Genomic DNA, 17,261 nt, shown 5'->3' with positions numbered 1-17,261 from the left:
ATGAATGCGGAGGTTTACTAAGTTTGAGCCATCTCACATGTCGCTACTTGTCACCACTGTTGATGAGTGACGACCACATTCGCATGAATACAGATGTTTCTAGCCCTGTCGTTCTGTATGCTCCGTCAACATAGCATGCAGCATTATTCAAGTCGCTAATAGTGGGAGTCAAGCGTTCTTCTGAGTTTGGAGACACGCGCAACGGCTGCGGTGGAGGAAATGCAAGACTGCCCCGGCGGGGCGCGACGGATTGCGGAGGGGCAGGACGAAAACGCTGCGACCGGGAAGCCCGACGAATGAACCTCACCTTCCTGCGCACCGTCCGGCGGTGGCACAAAGGCCTCACGTGGTACTTTCATACTCAGATGCTGAAGGTTTGACAGTTACGCTTCTCCACGTTTCCCCATCCATTCTTCCCCATGGGGCCCGTCGCTCGGTAGGGCTAGAACATGTATATATACATCGGCCATGATCAGCAAGCAGTGATATAGGACTCCCCCAGACTCACAACCATTCGAACAAGGCCAGACCAGTCACTACACATCGCATCAACCATACTGCACTTTACTTTCCAATTATACTCGAAATGACAGACGAGAAGTCAGATATGGTTCACATCGAGGATCGGGCTGGGTCCTTTGTAGGAGACGAGAAGGTCGATCGTGGCCTGGCTGCTGCTGCGACTGACGACGAACACAATATCACCCTAATGAAAGCCTTGAAGAAATATCCTCAGGCTTGTTTCTGGTCAATCGCCATCTCCACTGCAATCATCATGGAAGGATATGACATTGTGCTGATCTACTCCTTCTTTGGCCAACCAGCCTTCGTCAAGAAATACGGCGAATATGACGCCGCGAGTGGAGAGTACTCTCTATCTGCAGCCTGGCAAGCAGGCCTGGGTAACGGCACTCAGATTGGAACAGTGATCGGAGCCTTTCTCAACGGATACCTCACTCACAAATTTGGCTACCGCAAAGTCATGATTGCATCTCTTATGTCTCTACTGGCATTCATCTTCATCCCCTTCTTCGCACCAACTGTTGAGGTTATCCTTGTCGGCCAGATTCTTTGCGGGTGGGTAGACAGATCCTCTTACTAGTTTGCTCACAGTGCTGACCTGAATCTCAGTATCCCTTGGGGCGTCTTCGCTACCATGGCACCCGCGTACGCATCAGAAGTCTGCCCGACCGCTCTCCGTGGATACCTTACAGTCTATGTCAACCTAACTTGGGCCTTCGGTCAGCTAGTCGGCGCAGGCGTACAATCAGGAGTCTCCGGCATCACTACCGAATGGGCATACAGAATTCCTTTTGCGATACAATGGGTTTGGCCGATCCCGATCGCTCTCCTGGCTTATTTCGCTCCAGAAAGTCCTTGGCATCTCATTCGTACCGGCAACCACGAGGAGGCACTACACTCAATCAAGAGGCTGTCTTCTTCCAAGGACGATGGTCAACACAGAGCCCAACTCGCCATGATGCAACACACAAACCAGCTGGAGATGGATATCAGTGCTGGAACCAGCTACTTTGACTGCTTCAAGGGCATCGATCGTCGTCGCACTGAGATTGTCTGCATGGTGCGTTGCGGATGGGTTACACGGACATCATAAACACCATGACTAACACCTCGCAGGTCTTCGCTGCTCAACCGTTCTGCGGCAGTGCCATGGGTGGAACACCTACTTACTTCTTCATCCAAGCCGGTCTCCCTACCTCTATATCCTTCAAGATGACTGTAGGTGGTCTGGCCATGGCATCCGTTGGCACTATTATCTCCTGGAAACTACTCCACGCTTTCGGTCGCCGCACCTTGTATCTTTGGGGCCTAGGTCTTCTGGCTCTCGTCCTCACCACAACCGGTGCCATCAGTGCCGCAGACGCCAAAAGTGTAGGCGGCAATTACGCACAAGCCGTCATGATGCTCATGTGGCTCTTCATCTACTACCTCACCGTCGGACCCATCTGCTATGCCATTGTTGGTGAGACCTCGGCAACTCGACTCCGAAACAAAAGTGTTTGTCTGGCCAGAATCTCATATTATATCGCGAACATTATTTGCGGCGCTATCAATCCATACATGCTCAACCCCACAGCAGGTAACTGGAGAGGCAAGACAGCATTTTTCTGGGCTGGAACATCGCTTGTCTTTTTCGTGTGGACATTCTTCCGCCTACCTGAGTGCAAGGGCAGGACTTACGAAGAATTGGATGTGCTTTTCGCGAACAAGGTCAAGACTCGCGAGTTCCGCAAGTTTGACGTCAATGTGTATGCCGAGAACGGAGAAACTCTTGTCAAGCAGGAGTAGAGTACGGTAGCTCTTTTCCAGTATCTGAGGGAACATGTTATGTATTTATGATGATTCGATGGCCGCGGTATGGTGACTGGAAGTCTTTGGCCTTTCTTGTACATAGTTCTATTATGATCACACTTTTCCGCCTCTTTGGGCGAATCTTTTCACGGCTACCGCTGGGTACTGTGCTCCAGATCTATATGTTCAGTGCATTATGTACCTTCATATCGTGTCATCATGATACATGACCCCTTTCTCCTCTCCCATCAGCTCATCACCCAGCCCGCAAACATGCCGTCTAATCTAAAGCTCGTCCCAGTAATGATAGTACTGAGGGGCAGGCGCATCCGAAACCTTCAACACCATCTCAAAATCATAACACTCCAACCCATACTCAATCCTCTTACCAGCCTCAACCTCAAGAAAATCGCCAACAACACAAGCACTCCACTCATTCGTCGAGGGTGTTGTCAAAGCACCTCCATATCTGCCATTGTTGACAAGCTTAGTCTGTCCATCACTGGTCTGACCAAGCTCAAAGTCCAAAGCACCAGTACCGTAAACAGGCAGCCAACCACCGTCTACATCTTTGCTTCCCAAAGCCCACTTCGCATACGACAGGAAGGGACTCCATTTTGAGAGGAAGATAGCTTGGCCACCGGTGCCGGTGATGCCCATCCAGAAGCGGTCGCCCTCTGTGGGGCCAGTGATGATGGTGGTATTCCAGAGATCTGGGTTCTCACCATAAGGTGGAACAGCGGTGGTGTCCTTGTTGATGTAGAAGCGACCATCATTGGCGGAGATGGGCTTGTTGTGGATGAGTGCATTATCGGGAGCCCAAGCGTAAGGGATATATGCCTGAGCCGCCATGGCTACAGGTGCGATTGCAGGGAGAGTGTAGAGAGTAGTACTGAACTTCATGGTGATAGATAAAACGAGCGTGGTATGGAAACCTGAAGCAATGATATTTGTAGTGAGAGTCTCTGTACTGTAGTGGACTAGAGGCCAACTTTTATACCCATCTCCTCCGGTCATGGCGGATCTACATACGTTTTCTACACGAGCAGGATTTCTAGAAGTGGATGCTTACCCGCATATCGAAGCATGTTTTCGTAAAAGCATCAGATATTGTGGATGCGGTATAGCTATTTTTGTCGCGCTTGGCGTAGATGTCGTTAGGACAGTCGGACGCAAGCAGGAATCGTAAGCATCAGGCGTGCACCCCAAGTGAACGCGAGTTCCTCGAATACGACGTGCAGAATCAAGGTTGAGATGTCTTTTTTGGTCAGAAAATCATTTCTGTACCGTACTGGTATGGTCAGGACAGAAGAAAGGAAGGAGCGAAGCTTGAATCGTCGTCAATTCCTTCAACCAAAGAGGGCGAAAAGGTCTGTCCGCCGCTTGTCTAGCATACAAGCCTCGATTTAACCGAGATTCTGGCGCAGCTATAACACCGCTATTACTTGCTCAACTACTATACATAGTGTCAAATTTCTGGACATGGTCATTGATCATGGTCTTTCGAGATGCGTCACTAGCCCTCTTAGGAGTAGCGGCGATGTGTTGACGTCGATAGGTCTTGCAGACTAACGGAACAGATCATGTTTATGCTGTTTTTTCATTTGTCTTCGTATTTACAAAATCCGAACGTGTGTATTTGTGCAAAAATAGGCAAGAAGCGAAGGTAAAGAAGTTGTTGAGAAAGGTAGAAGGGTTAGTAGAAGAAAAGGCGCATGAGAAGAGGGACATCTTGTCAACACTTGCGCAAGAGCCCTCGAGAAGAGAAATGAATGTTTAACGAAGGAGAATACGGAGACTAGTAGATAGTGCATTGACTGTCTGCTCTGCGGAAGGCGTCTGCAAAGAAGCTTTGCATAGCGCTGTAGTGGAATAAAATACCACCAAGTACAGCGAAATGCCAGATGTTGTGACTGCCGCCGAAGTAGTCGAAGAAACCTGGAGCGAAGCGCTCAGGCACCTTTGCAGCATAGAGGAGTGCGCCTGTGAAGTAGACGAACAAGCTCTTGAAGATGGGAGCGTAGAAGTAGAGGGCCCAGTTTGCACCACGAGTGTAGATGAGTTGAGTGACAGGCAGAGCACCGGTACCAGCAAGGGTCACGTAGAAAGCAACTCGGGCCCATGCGAGATCGTTGCGGTTAAAGGTAGGGTGCCACGGGAGAATGACACCTCCAACACCAAGAGCAGCAGTCAAGCCCATATAGATCCAGCGACTGATGGGCTCGCAATAGAAGGCCGTGTATTCGGTAGTCATGATGGATGCAGCCACCAGCAGAGAAATGCCAGTGTAATCGATGCAAGCAAATCTCTCCATAAGAGTTTGATTAGAAATAGAGTTCATAGTGTGCCATACGGTGCTGCAGACCAGGCACTTGGATGCCGCAAAGAAGAAGACGGCAGCAATAAAGATGTCAGACTTTGTCGACAAGGAGAAATGGACCGAAGTAGGGTAAAAATAGAAGGCGATGGAAAGGACGATCAGCAGTCCGACGAAATGGGAATGAATGTTGACTGTCTCGTTGGAAATGGAAAAGGCGGAGCGCAAACAGTCGACCTTTGTTTCGCAAAAGCGGTAACCTCGAGTGATATGTGGGTTGATCCTCCACGGGTCCGGCAAATCGTGGTAGGTGATGAGGCCTTGCTCCTTTGCACGCTTGACAGCTTCGTCTATTTTGGTTTTGACAGCTTCCTTTGCGCGCCGAGCCTTGTCAATACCTTCGTCCACGAGCTCAGTGGCCTTGTGCATTCCCTCGTCCATCTTCCTCCTTCCAGAGTCCATGAGGTCCGATGCGACGGCTCCCAGTCCGGCATCGCGCATAGCATAAGCGCGGGTCTCGAAGTCAACCAGAGTCTTCTCCATCAGGCGTACGCCTTCGCGTACCTTGTGTTCTAACGTCTCTTTCTTTGCCAAAGCGTCCCGATATCGGTCCTCGAGAAGATCGACCATGATTTTGGCACGCCGTCTACCAGCGTCGATGACCTCGTCCGAGACATAACTACAGGATTCATGCACGGCGTGAAGAGTGCTGTATGCGCGATCGATACTAGAGTCGAACTTTAGCTGGCCGTAGGAGTCCAGAAACTCGAGACGACGGCCAAGTTCTTTGAGGAAGCGATCGACCAGTAATTGAATGTCGTCGGTGTCCGCAGACCAGGATTGAGGTTCGTAGGAAGAATGACGGCGCTTCTTAAGTCCGTCTCTGACTGGGCGTAGTCGAGCGCTCGAGGTAGTGCCAAGGGCGGGCTCTTCGTAAGAGTCGGTCATGGTAGTTGTGCAAGTGGCCGTAGCCATTGTTGAATAGGGAATGTGACAGAGCAAAGGACTGGATCCGGTGCTTGAGGTACTGCGATGAGGGGTGGAAGAAGAGATTGAGGTTGGTAATCTTGACCTTTGGCGGGCGATTCAGTCAAATCAGACTTTCGCCGGGGCAACCGAGTTGAGGAGAAATGAAATGTCAATCGTGGCAAACGGGAGCGGGTGGGGAAAGGTTCGTGAAAGACGGGGAAGGTGCATGAGAAAGGAACAGAGAGTAGGAGAGAGCGACACCTAGTAGGTCATACATGCACGAAGACGAGGCACGGCAGCATTCAATCATGGGTAGCGAGGACCCCTCCACGTAGGTGGAAAGCGAAAGATTGAGCATTCGTCCCGATGGCTGGGCGGATGTCACGATGCCGCGCTTGGCTCGTTAAAGGCGCATCGCTAGCCCTTGATCACAGTTGAAGACTTGCTTAGCGAACGTACACCCAAACACGCAGGTACTCTTGGATCAATTCAACGCGTAAGATTGTCCAGATATGAGCAGTGCTTAACAAGAGCTTTGTTCAGAACTCACGCAGCTGGGTAACTCTCTCATTGTCAGCTCATATGACTTCCAGGCTTTGTAGCAGGAAATTGCTTGTTGGATCAGGCATTCTCGAAAGCAAGGGCTTGGCTTGCGCCGGATAAGAAAGCTCGTGCGCCTGATAATCTGTCAAGATCGATTCACATGCCGACAAGCGCGGCGCAGCGAACCATCTCCGACCAGCGACCCTGTCTTTTCATGTGACCAGAGGACCAACTCTCCACGTTCGCAAATCACATTCTACAATCCACAACACGCGCACAAGTCATCCACAATGACCGACCAATCACCCATGGACGCCGGCGCATTCGTGACAGACGCCTTCCTCCAGTCCGTCTTGCAGGCCGCGGCCGAGGCTCGCCAACAATGCCTGCAGATGCTCGACTTTATCGATCAGAACCGCGCCGCTCAGCCATCGCCCGAAGCTGAGATGCAGCTCAGTCGCCAGCAGAAGATCCTCCACACCAATCTGGCCAAGCTACGTGGACTCAACCGTCGCGCCGTTCTCGACACGCGAAACACCAAGCAGCAAACTCAGGAAGCAAAGTCCGAGATTGACTCTCTGCATCTCCACCTGCAAAACCTCTACTACGAACAGCGCCATCTCATCGGCGATATCGCTGCATGCCAGGGCTACAAGTATGTTTGAAACATCAAGCACTCTGCTGCGCTCACTGACAAGCCTTCCACAGCCACAAGTACCAGTCCCTACCTTTGATCTCCGTAGACGAAATCCTCGCTACCAACCCTGAACTCGCTGGCGCAGATGAACACGACCTAATGGTGGCCCGCATCAATCACGAACACGCCGAACGTCAAGCGCTAGAAGAGCAACGCCAGGGCCTACTTAAGAAGAAACAAAGCTTGATCGCCGAAAACAACAAGAAGAAGGACCATCTGGCCGCTCTTGACAAGGAGGTTGAGAAGTTCCTCGGCTCTGCCACTGCAGTCCAGCAAAAGTTCGAACAGCACGATCAACAAAACAAGGCCGCCGCTGCAGCTTCCGCATGAGAAGATGATTGTCATTTCATTCGTCTAGTTTATTAAGATACCCCCCACAGTTTTATTTATGCCAGGTGCTTGTTGAAGAAGTCAATGCCCTGCTTGCACGACTCGTCCATGGCTTTCTTGTCCTTTTCTGAGTTCCAGTCTCCGCGAAGTGCGAATCCATGAACCTGGTCCTCGTAGACGCGAACCTCGGTGTCGATACCCTCGCTCTTCTTCTTGGACATGAGCTCCTTGATCTGGTCAACCTCCTTGTTCCCGAGCAAGCTGTCAGAGTCGCCGAGCGCAAAGGATGCAGGGACGGCGAGACCTTCGAAATCTCCAGGGATGGCCACGAGCGAAGGGTGACAGCTGTAGACGGCGTCCACACCCATACCCTCGGCACCACTGAAGTCCTTGTCTCCAGCGAGAATGGCATATCTGCCACCCCAGCAGAAGCCAATCGCACCGACCTTGTTGGTTCCGGGAATCAAGCGAACCTGCTTGATGAAGCTCTCGATCAAGGGGCGAGCGACGCTCTCGCGGTGCTTAAGGAGCCAAGGGCCAAGAGTTGCGCCAGTCTTTGCAGTAGCAGCGGCCTTCTCAGTAATGCTGCGAGAGTCGCGCTCGGTCTTTTGAGGCTCGACGGTCTGCAAGAACTCAATGTCAAGCGAATCACCCTCGTGAACGTCGGGGATGTAAGCGGTGAAGCCCTGTGCGGCGTACTGGTCGGCGAGCAAGCGGGTGTTCTTGAACTCCCAGCCGAAGACTTTGATTAATGTTAGTCGGGATCGGAGGCTGTGGATTCGAGGAAGCTTACTGTCGACGAGGAAGATGACGGTCTTCCACTTTGAGCCGTCCTTGGGCTCGGCGACGTAGGTCTGAAGACCAGCGATGGTCTCGATGTGGCCCTTGGGGGTACCTTCCTGGACCTTGCCGGTCAAGCAGCATGAGGACATTCCAACTCCGGTAGACATCTTGAATTGATCGATCGTGTGCTTGAATTGGTTGTTTTATGTAAGTGCAATGGAGTAGAAGCAGTGAAGTCGAGCAATAGATATGAGATGTTTTAGCACAGTATCCGTCTGCCCGTCGCGTATTACAAAAGTGAGGAGCTTAGGTATTTGTCGATGCGGGGCTTTGGTGACGTCGTGGTTGAGCTACAATGACAAATTTCCCTTTTGGTCAACCACTGGAGTTAAAAATGCCATGCTAACAAATCAGATCATGCATCTGGCTCTACCAGTGTACGTTTCTCCTCGGAACAGATGCCTTGGTTCTATGAGCGTGATTGAACGAGGTCGGCATAGATATCCTCGACTAAAACGTGAGGAAGGTATGCACATCAACAATGTCTGCACAGACCACGACGAACTGTCTTCCTGACGACTCGGCGCATTTCTTTGGCCATCAACCATCACCATGTGAAGATTAACATTTCCTCGCTGCATCACGCACGCTATACTACCACTTTTCATACCTTAGAGAGCATCACCATGTCGCTCTCGTTCGGACTCAATACCAAATCAAAGGCTCCGGCCTCGCCGCCAAAGACCAAGAGGCGCCCCGTCGCTATGAATGTGCTGGGTGACGACTCGGACGACGATGCTCCTGCAGCAGCAGCCCCAAAGTCAAATGTCTTCGAGGAGGAGCTCACCGAATTCGATTCCTCGAAGCCTTCGCGACAATCCGCGCCCGTCCCGGCACTCAAGAAAGCTCCGAGCAAGCTAAAACCTGGCTCTGTACCGACGAAACCTCCGACAAGGAAACCTCAGGGCAGAGACCCAGACGAATATGGCGACCTCTCAGCCCAACGCGAAAGCGCAGCCTACGCAGCGAAAGCTACAGAACTAGACTCTACCATCTACGACTACGACTCTTTTCACTCGGCCGCAACTCATGCAGCCTCTGCCCGCAAGGCAGCCGCCAAGCAAGAATCGGTTGCCCAAGGTCCAAAATACATGAATGCGCTTCTCACAGCAGCTGCGCAACGAAAACAAGACCAGCAAGTCGCCCGCGAAAAATTCTTGCAGAAAGAACGTGAAAACGAGGGTGAAGAGTTCGCAGATAAGGAAAGTTTCGTCACCGGAGCGTACAAAGCACAACAAGAAGAAAATCAGCGGCTTCGCGAGGAAGAAGAGAAAAAGGCAGCTGAAGAGGAGGAGAGGAAAAGAAAGATGGGTGGAGGTATGCAAGGTTTCTATCGTAATGTCATGGCAGACAGCGATCGTAGACATCAGGAAGCCATGGAGGCAGCCGCCGAAATGGAGAAGCGAAAACTTGCTGGCGACAACGTTGCAGAGGATCCAGAGGCCAAGGAGGAGAAAGACAAGATTGCAGAGATGGCGGCAAAGGGCGTCAATGTCACATTGAACGACGAAGGTCAGGTGGCGGATAAACGCCAACTTCTGTCCGCTGGTCTGAACGTCCTGGCCTCTCCAGCTCCACCACCGAAACCATCTGCTACCATCCAAAAACAAGACGACACCGCTCAATGGAACAAGAGACGCGACAATGGTGTTCGCGAACGTCAAACTCGCATGATGGAGCAACAACTCGAAGAAAGCAGAAAACGTGCCTTGGAACAAGACAAAGAAGAACAAGAGCGCTTGGAAAAGGCTAGTAAGAGTAAAAAGACTGATACAGATATCAGTAGTGCGAGAGAGAGATTCTTGGCCAGAAAGAGAGAGAAAGAAGAGGCTGCGAAGAAAAAGGCTGGCTAGATTTCCATTTCTGATTGACGTGATTTGGAGACATACCAAAACATAATCATCAACGTCTGTGCACTTCTTGATCTCGCTCCACCTGTCGTCCACCATGTGGGTTAGTCGCTATTTCAGATACTGCAGTCCTCTCTCCGTTGACTGTTTGGCTACTTGGGCAATTATATTTGCCGTCGTCATCTTGCCAAAATACATGGACACAAGTATCTGCACGAATCCTTGCGGTAGGCACTCAATCTCAGGATTTATAATCATTGCATACCTGAATTATCATTTACTCGTCACGTAAGTGTGCTATGTTTTTGAGCCTCTCACTCACATATCCTGTATAGATTGAGAGTACCCAGAGATGAAAAGAATGGGGCAAGTATACATAGTCCTTTCGTTACGCATAATTTTCGTCGCAAAGTGCTTGCTAAGGTTATGACCCTGTCCGAAGTGAAAAGCCTCGGCATTCTTCTGCGCGATCAATGATCGGAAGGTATCGATTCAGCATGTATGAGTCGAAGCAAGTTTGACTCTGAATGCCGGGAGTTTCCACATGTGAATACATACTGCGAAAGTTGTGTACGAAGACCACGGTATGCGTGAGAAAGCGAGCAAAAAAACCAAAAATACCGGCTGTGACCAGACGGAACCACCGATGACTTCAAATTCTGCAGTGAATTTCTAGCAACCTAACATCTTCCAACGCGTTCGACAAAATCTAAGCCATCTTTACAAGAACACATTCTTCCAAGAGATTGATTATGGCTACCGAGTTCATCGTATTAGACCACACACGGATCCCAGGCTTCCCTGACGCGCCTATCCATCTCGACAGAGCGCCCATCCAGATAATCGACGATGATGATTTCACCGAAGAAACAGACACCAGCAACTTGACCATCGCTGTTGGAATCACCACTGTGTTATTTCGCTGGTCACCGGATGCTTTGTACGCGTTTCTCGATATCGATGCCTGGTTTTCCTTCACCTGGACGGTCACCATCGAAGATGAGATGAAGATCGAAATCGGCCGCGTGGAGAACCAAATCACCATCGGCACCTTGGATAAAGGCGGCAATAAATGGACATTGATGCTCACCTACAATATTGAGGAGGATGGACCAAACAGAGGTGCTTGGGTTCCTAACCCTCGTGAAAGCATGCTTGGCGACGACGACCTCACTGATCCCGCACAAATCGACACTCTGGGAAGAGAATTTGTCAGAGATCTGTGTTTGAAGGAACGTTGGTTCACGGGCAAGAAGATCAAGCATCAATTGTACGTCGAGTACGCACCTATGGATATCTGGGGCGACGGCATAGCAATAAACCCACACTGGCTCTACGACTCGTTGAATCTATCTGCATGCACGACATGTGATGAGAGCAACAGACCTCTGAAACGATGTGGTAGATGTGGTACCGCTGCCTACTGCTCCCCTATGCATCAAAAACTTGATTGGCCTGTTCACAAGAGCATTTGCACTATGGATTTGGAGCAGAGAGGGCAGATCTTGAGGATCACTCAGCATGGTGGTTTGATTGGATGGGATTTATCAAAAACAGTTGGTGATCATGAGACTAAGATGTCGAAGAACCCCAACTTCGTCACGCCCCAATCATTGAGACAGGTCGACACTGATCATGAAGACCACGTACACACTGTTCGTGTGTAGAAAGAATTGTATGAACATACTCAATGACGAAGCTCGGCTATTGCCAACTTCGAAAACCATGAAGGTTATAAGACAGACTACTTCGCTCAACATCCTCATCATCTTCAGAATCCTCGTAAAAATAGACATTACTACCACCAAGCTCACTCAAAGTTTCGTCGAACCATGCTGGCCAGCTGCCAAAGAAACATCTCCCACACGGAGAGTCCTCACAAACCCTATCCTTCCAATCTGTCATCTTTATTTGCCGCGCCAACAGCTTTCTGAATTTTTCATATCGCTGCCACGACGAGCGACATTTCAGGGCTACAAAGTCGCTCCTGTAGTGCGAGCAGAATTTTGCCAGCTTCTTCATTAGAACACCATCGTCCGCAGAACGGTTGTCGATGATGAGATCGAAGAGGCAGGAAAATCTCTTTTGATCGCTTTCCCATGTTTGTAATAACATATGTGCGATTGTTTTATCCAGTTTCTTGACGAGAAGGGGTAGTTGAAAGTGTAACCCCAAACGCCATACATCTAGATAGAAAGCTCCTTGTTGGTATTGGCTGTGGTCTTGATCAAGGTCCCAGTCATACCCATAGATCCACTTTACCATCGAGTGGATGGCTTCTGAGCCATATCCCGTCAATGGGTATTCGGATTCAGTATTTGTTCGCGTGTTGAAGAGGGTGCGAAACGTTTTGGATGCGCAGGCGAGTATGAATCTGTGTGCGTGTAATCTTTGGCCGTTGAAGGAGATGGTGACATCTGAATACTGTGGGTCATGATAAAAGCTTCGAAGTACCGATCTTTCAATATGCCGAACAGGTGATGAAGAGCGTGCTGGTTGCACCATGATGTGTTTTGTTGAGCTGAGATTTGGAGATTTTGATGCGAGTACCTCGGAGTAGGACAGAGGAAATCATATCCGGATTCCACGTATGTGATCTTTTTACACAGTTATGACTCCTGGTATATGTGCGATAAGCCATTTGGTTTCATGCAGTGGTAGAGAGCACATATTTTCGGCACGTTAGAGATATTGAGCAAAATATAGCACATGACTCTAGACAGAGAGTCAAGCGACTTCCGATTTTCGTCAAGTCAACGTCTTTCGACTTCCAAGATCGTACCTTCCTCTCCCAGGACTCTCTCAGGTAATGAACTCGTGCACGGTAACAAGTGGTCTCCCAATCTGGCGCAGTCATGGAACTTGAAGTATCGTATATCAGTGCGGAAGCCATCGAATTCATCGGCTTCGAACCTGAGGCAGCACTCGGATGAGCTGTTGGACGACTAAACGGTGCTGTCAAAGGCAATATATTTGTGAAGACCTTGGAGCCGGGGGGAGTGATCGGGAAGGAGGGAAACGTCTAGAAGCTGTCGAATCCATCAAAAGCGAGGACGAAGGTCAACTGTCGTAAACAATTGTCGCTTCAAATCACAATACTTATCTCACCTCCGTACTACTACATCAATAGCTTTACTCAAACATGTTGCTGCCTGATGTATCATTTCGACGTTCTTTTCTTGGTCGCTTAGAACCCGAAATCGTTGCCTTAAGGCAGCCGCACTTTGGTACGAGACTCATGCGGGCATAAAAGCATTCGACGTCGTCAATTCGTGATGCATTAAGGATAACAGACATTCGCCATGCCTTCTCAGATCATACTATTCGACCAGTCCAGGAGTGCAAGTAAGTTGATGTTCGCTCCAACAACTCCCCGAGTTCGAAGCTGATCACAGCAAAAAGGCCACCTCCTCGCAAAAGTCTTGAGCAAACAACCAAAGCTAGAAAAACTTCACAGTCTCTACTCTGCTTGTCGTGGGAAGCAGGTTGAATGGTTGACCAGCGATGATTGGGAAAACGGCATGGCTGAAGCAGACTATTCTGCATTCAAAGCCTCAGCCAGAACAGCAACTGCTGTATGGCAAGAGGCTTTGGTGCAGAGTAAGAGAGATGCGAGTACTCTCAAGCTCCAAGGTAACGACTAGAGCTTCTGACGAACTGTTCACAGGATAAGATCCTTCTGATCCACGACCATCCATTCAGCTCTGCGCACCCAGAACACGTGCAGAGTTTCATCAACTCTTCTTCGACCATCCCACCAATACCCGAGAACTTCACGAGCATACCAGACACCCTTTTGCTCCATACAAACACAATCCCTGTGCTTACGATTCGTGACCCACGTCTTGCGGTTTCATCAGCCTACCGCGTTCTTACCTCCTTCGGCTTCTCCCACGGTAGTGGACGACCAAACTTCCTCATAAGCACAACTCTTGTTTGGCAGCGCAGACTCTACAATTTCTTTTGTTCCCACGGAGTGCAGCCTATGGTCATCGATGCCGATGATATAATGACCGACCCCGGATACTGTCGCTTTGTTTGCGAGAAATTAGACTTGGAGCCAGAGTTGGCTTGTATAGAATGGGAGAAAATCACAGAAGAGGAAAAGGCGAATATCCATCCGATGTTGTATGCTAGTCAAATGGGATTGTTGGAGTCGACTGGCTTGGACGCGAGTAGAGCGGCGAAAAATTTGGATTTTGTCGTTGAGGAGAAGAAGTGGGATGATGAGTTTGGAGATGATGTTCCGATGGTGAGGGAGATGGTTGAGTCGGGTATACCGCATTATCAGTATTTGCGCGAGCGAAGACTGAGGATGTGAACCAAATGAGAAGACCATACAAGAAGTACAGGCAGAAATGATTTAGCATGAAGCAGTTGTCCTCTGATATGGAAGAAATGTTGCAAAAACACAACATCTCGACATGCGAAAAGGTAAGAACGACGTCGAGGGACACCAAAAAGATAAGCACCATGGGAAGGAATCGAACCCCCGACCTCCTCGGATCTAGACTGACACGGCGTTGAGTAACAACGAATGACTGCGCACGTGTTAAGACCACGGGTATGTTAACCACTACACTACCACGGCTGAGAACTTGTAAGGGCACAGAATCCATAGAATATATAGGCTGCGTATGAAATAGGCAGTAGCGGGTCAGATTGGCGGAAGAGAAGCTTGGATGAGTCAGTTCTTGAGCGCGGTGGCCTGCAACTGTCTGAGGCGATATGCTTCTGCGCTTGCGCCTCCCAACGGAGTCATACTGCCGCTTGCGATTTTGAAGAGTGGTCGGGTTAGATTCATGAAGATAGGTGAGAGTGACGTTATCCAATCATCACATTCATGCCCCTCGACTCGTATTGCATGTGGTATGAAACACTTCATGAAGTAGTGTTATAGGTCTTCTCAAGACCACCACCGTTTATGTTGCTTTTCCGAGACGTCCTTGTCCATCCAGTCTCGGCGTTGTTCGTCCCACACGCGCGTAGATATGTATTCCTGATGCGCCTGAACTTGCATAGCAACAGCTCTGGAGCCAGCAAAAATCGGTAGATGCACGTCTGCTCGCTTGTCACTTGCGGCTTTGAGGGCGGTGTAATCCCTCCTAAGGACTTCCTCAAGTATTTCGTGGAGCATCGCATTGTCGGCAGATTCGCCGAGCAAGACCAATTCGGAGATTTCGGAGGGATATGTGGAGCCAAGATTGTCGAGCAAAAGCAGCTCGGATAGTTCGGAGGGATACGTGTAGCCAAGGTCGTCGAAAGGTCGGCGGGTAAGATCTTCCAGGGAGCGACTCAATTGATTGCGCATACCAGCGAAATTAGCATCTGCGCCCAGACTCGTGTTGTAGAACTTTCATAATATCTCGGTGACACTGCATTCTTCAGACACCAGGAAGGCTGATATACCCGCACGGCTATAGTCAATAGCAAGGTAGATGCGCTCTGGATCATCTACAGTCGTCTTATGGTCTGGTGTCGGATATATGTTGAGGTCGCATTCTCCTTCGAGATCATAAATTGATGTTATGGCTGTTGAACCCACCCTAGCGCCCATGTAATCCAAGCCAAGAGACTCGACAGCCGTTCTCATAGTGCTATCGAAGGAGCTTCCACGGGAGATTGTAAACGGGATGCTAATGCGGACCGCGGTCATGGGTTCTTCCACATATGCTTCTGTAGCGGCCTTCAGACCTTTGATCATCCATGTTATTGCATCGGCATTGGGGTCTACAGGTTTTGCAGTAGCCCATGTTGGCAGATAGTCCTGGAAGGACATGACACCCAGCTTCTGCTGGCCCCAGTCGTTTTCTGGCACGTCCAACCTGCACTCCGCGGTCACCGAGTGCATAAAATGTTTGTAGGCTGGCCCTCCCTCGATCTTGACAATGTCGACAGCTGTCCCGTTGGCATACCAGACGCTTGCGGTGCTGAAAGTGTAATGTGTCAGTCGCTGCTTTGGTTGTTTCGTCACTGGTCTGCGATGCTTACCCGTAGTCGAGCGCTAGGTTGAACCCGGCACCAGGGTCGGCAGCACTCGAGATTACCCTAGGACATATGAAGAGGAGGACAAAGAGCCCGCTGCAAAGAGTCGGGCGACCTGTCTTGATACCTCGACGCGAATTCTTACACACCAACATGACTGTAAATAGAAGAAGCGCCAAAAGGACAAGTGCTTTCCGAGGGGTGAATTCAATGTACATTGCTGCAGGGTGTTTTCAAGCGACTCGGCTTGTCTGTGAGAGCAAATCGGTGGCAGATGTTGCACTGGCGAAGAAGGCGAAGAATGCTGTACTAAAGGATTAGGCCACCTGTCCCTCGAGTCATTCGATGTAGGCTGTGCAGTTTTACAAGACCAGTGCCGTAGCATAGTACAGAGATACATAGTTGTATCGAAGCGTGATCTGAGCACATCAATAAGAAGAAGATACTGTATGTCCTCTTCCAATTACATAAGCGAATAAACATGTACTTGCCAATGGACTCCTCGTAAAGCTTCGATCAAGGTAGCGGCGGAGATAGCAACCAGCGGCTACTATGTAACCAACACATTACAATCCATAAGTTCCAGTCAGCTTGAAAGTCTTCTCCTCTTGATCCCAGTGGACTTTGACACCGTCGCCTGTGATCCTCAGATTGTTGTATCGGATCTGTCTTGTGTTAGAAGCTGCTCAATGTCAGTAACGATAAACAGAACTCACCGAGTTACTGATATAACCGATCTTCTCCTCGAAGTCGGCCATGTCGATTTTCTTCTGCTTCCACGCCTTCTTCGGCTTCTCGAAACCAAAGAGCTTGTAGAAGACGTCCTCATGCGGCACGATACCAGTATAGCTCCACTTTGTGGTTCCAGTCTTACAGCTAGGCTGCCACTTCATCTGTTTCTTGATCTCTGCTGCACACACATCTCTGGTCTTCTTTGCACGCTCTGCGACCTTGTCATCGCTCCATACCTCTCCTCCGCTGCCGCCGCTTTGTTGAAGTGTCGACAGCTGTGTTTGAAGGTCGTAGGCATACTTTGCGAGCTCGTCGTGTGGAAGCGTGAGCAGAGACTCGAGTGTGTGCGATGCTGGAGCCGATGCTGTTGTACCGGAGCTCTTGCGGACGCGTTTTGCTGGAGCCGGTGCCGGTGCTGAGAAGTCAGAGCCCGCGTCTGATCCGGACGCGTCATCGTCGTGAGTTCGGCCTGCAACTATCCGTCAACAAAAGTCGCAACCAACGTGTGAAGAGTACACTTACGCTTGGGAGGCATCTTGATATTGATTCGATAGATTTCAGATGAGAATTGAGACACTTTTGAATATATGCCCAGATCGGAGTATTTCAGGTAGAAGCGACGCATCGGCGCGTCTCACGCGTACCACTTTAAGGAAGCTTGGACCTATGGTATACCACTTGG

The 17,261-nt window shown here is 49.9% G+C and overlaps 10 protein-coding genes across 10 annotated transcripts; 5 read left to right on the top strand and 5 right to left on the bottom strand.

Moving 5' to 3' along the window:
• Positions 1-607: 607 nt before the first annotated feature.
• M438DRAFT_272445 (sugar transporter) lies at positions 608-2,310 on the top strand (the record flags this gene model as incomplete). The annotated part of the gene is made up of 3 exons (XM_029900566.1): positions 608-1,077; positions 1,132-1,582; positions 1,639-2,310. 3 exons carry the CDS (start codon positions 608-610, stop codon positions 2,308-2,310), a joined length of 1,593 nt encoding a protein of 530 aa, XP_029760995.1.
• A 91-nt stretch (positions 2,311-2,401) lies between these two features.
• On the bottom strand, positions 2,402-3,259 carry M438DRAFT_345036 (uncharacterized protein). The gene has a single exon (XM_029905360.1). The coding sequence runs from the start codon at positions 3,214-3,216 to the stop codon at positions 2,599-2,601; it is 618 nt and encodes a 205-aa protein (XP_029760994.1). The 5' UTR covers positions 3,217-3,259; the 3' UTR covers positions 2,402-2,598.
• Positions 3,260-3,888: 629 nt separating this feature from the next.
• Positions 3,889-5,932, bottom strand: M438DRAFT_345035 (HlyIII-domain-containing protein). Its single transcript, XM_029905359.1, has one exon. It carries the CDS (start codon positions 5,603-5,605, stop codon positions 4,112-4,114), a length of 1,494 nt encoding a protein of 497 aa, XP_029760993.1. The 5' UTR covers positions 5,606-5,932; the 3' UTR covers positions 3,889-4,111.
• A 518-nt stretch (positions 5,933-6,450) lies between these two features.
• On the top strand, positions 6,451-7,169 carry M438DRAFT_272254 (uncharacterized protein; the record flags this gene model as incomplete). The annotated part of the gene is made up of 2 exons (XM_029900550.1): positions 6,451-6,797; positions 6,851-7,169. 2 exons carry the CDS (start codon positions 6,451-6,453, stop codon positions 7,167-7,169), a joined length of 666 nt encoding a protein of 221 aa, XP_029760992.1.
• A 56-nt stretch (positions 7,170-7,225) lies between these two features.
• M438DRAFT_334658 (dienelactone hydrolase family protein-like protein) lies at positions 7,226-8,119 on the bottom strand (the record flags this gene model as incomplete). Its single annotated transcript, XM_029903733.1, has 2 exons — positions 7,226-7,911; positions 7,963-8,119. 2 exons carry the CDS (start codon positions 8,117-8,119, stop codon positions 7,226-7,228), a joined length of 843 nt encoding a protein of 280 aa, XP_029760991.1.
• Positions 8,120-8,553: 434 nt separating this feature from the next.
• On the top strand, positions 8,554-10,089 carry M438DRAFT_345034 (uncharacterized protein). The gene has a single exon (XM_029905358.1). The coding sequence runs from the start codon at positions 8,639-8,641 to the stop codon at positions 9,863-9,865; it is 1,227 nt and encodes a 408-aa protein (XP_029760990.1). The 5' UTR covers positions 8,554-8,638; the 3' UTR covers positions 9,866-10,089.
• Positions 10,090-10,614: 525 nt separating this feature from the next.
• On the top strand, positions 10,615-11,529 carry M438DRAFT_354825 (uncharacterized protein; the record flags this gene model as incomplete). Its single annotated transcript, XM_029906990.1, has 1 exon — positions 10,615-11,529. The coding sequence occupies one exon, from the start codon at positions 10,615-10,617 to the stop codon at positions 11,527-11,529; it is 915 nt and encodes a 304-aa protein (XP_029760989.1).
• Positions 11,530-13,119: 1,590 nt separating this feature from the next.
• Positions 13,120-14,183, top strand: M438DRAFT_405156 (uncharacterized protein; the record flags this gene model as incomplete). Its single annotated transcript, XM_029909770.1, has 3 exons — positions 13,120-13,207; positions 13,265-13,437; positions 13,530-14,183. Exons 1-3 carry the CDS (start codon positions 13,165-13,167, stop codon positions 14,181-14,183), a joined length of 870 nt encoding a protein of 289 aa, XP_029760988.1. The 5' UTR covers positions 13,120-13,164.
• Positions 14,184-14,933: 750 nt separating this feature from the next.
• Positions 14,934-16,239, bottom strand: M438DRAFT_391874 (uncharacterized protein). Its single transcript, XM_029909083.1, has 2 exons — positions 15,854-16,239; positions 14,934-15,792 (listed from the first exon to the last, which is right to left on the bottom strand). The coding sequence occupies exons 1-2, from the start codon at positions 16,063-16,065 to the stop codon at positions 15,219-15,221; spliced, it is 786 nt and encodes a 261-aa protein (XP_029760987.1). The 5' UTR covers positions 16,066-16,239; the 3' UTR covers positions 14,934-15,218.
• A 174-nt stretch (positions 16,240-16,413) lies between these two features.
• M438DRAFT_334653 (uncharacterized protein) lies at positions 16,414-17,114 on the bottom strand (the record flags this gene model as incomplete). The annotated part of the gene is made up of 3 exons (XM_029903732.1): positions 16,414-16,512; positions 16,564-17,048; positions 17,102-17,114. The coding sequence occupies 3 exons, from the start codon at positions 17,112-17,114 to the stop codon at positions 16,414-16,416; spliced, it is 597 nt and encodes a 198-aa protein (XP_029760986.1).
• Positions 17,115-17,261: the final 147 nt, after the last annotated feature.

This window comes from Aureobasidium pullulans (genome assembly GCF_000721785.1).
Source record: "Aureobasidium pullulans EXF-150 unplaced genomic scaffold scaffold_8, whole genome shotgun sequence".
In the NCBI taxonomy this organism is placed as follows: Eukaryota; Fungi; Ascomycota; class Dothideomycetes; order Dothideales; family Saccotheciaceae; genus Aureobasidium; species Aureobasidium pullulans.
The sequence above is the reverse complement of the archived record's forward strand: the minus strand, read 5'-3'. Positions and strand labels throughout refer to the sequence as shown.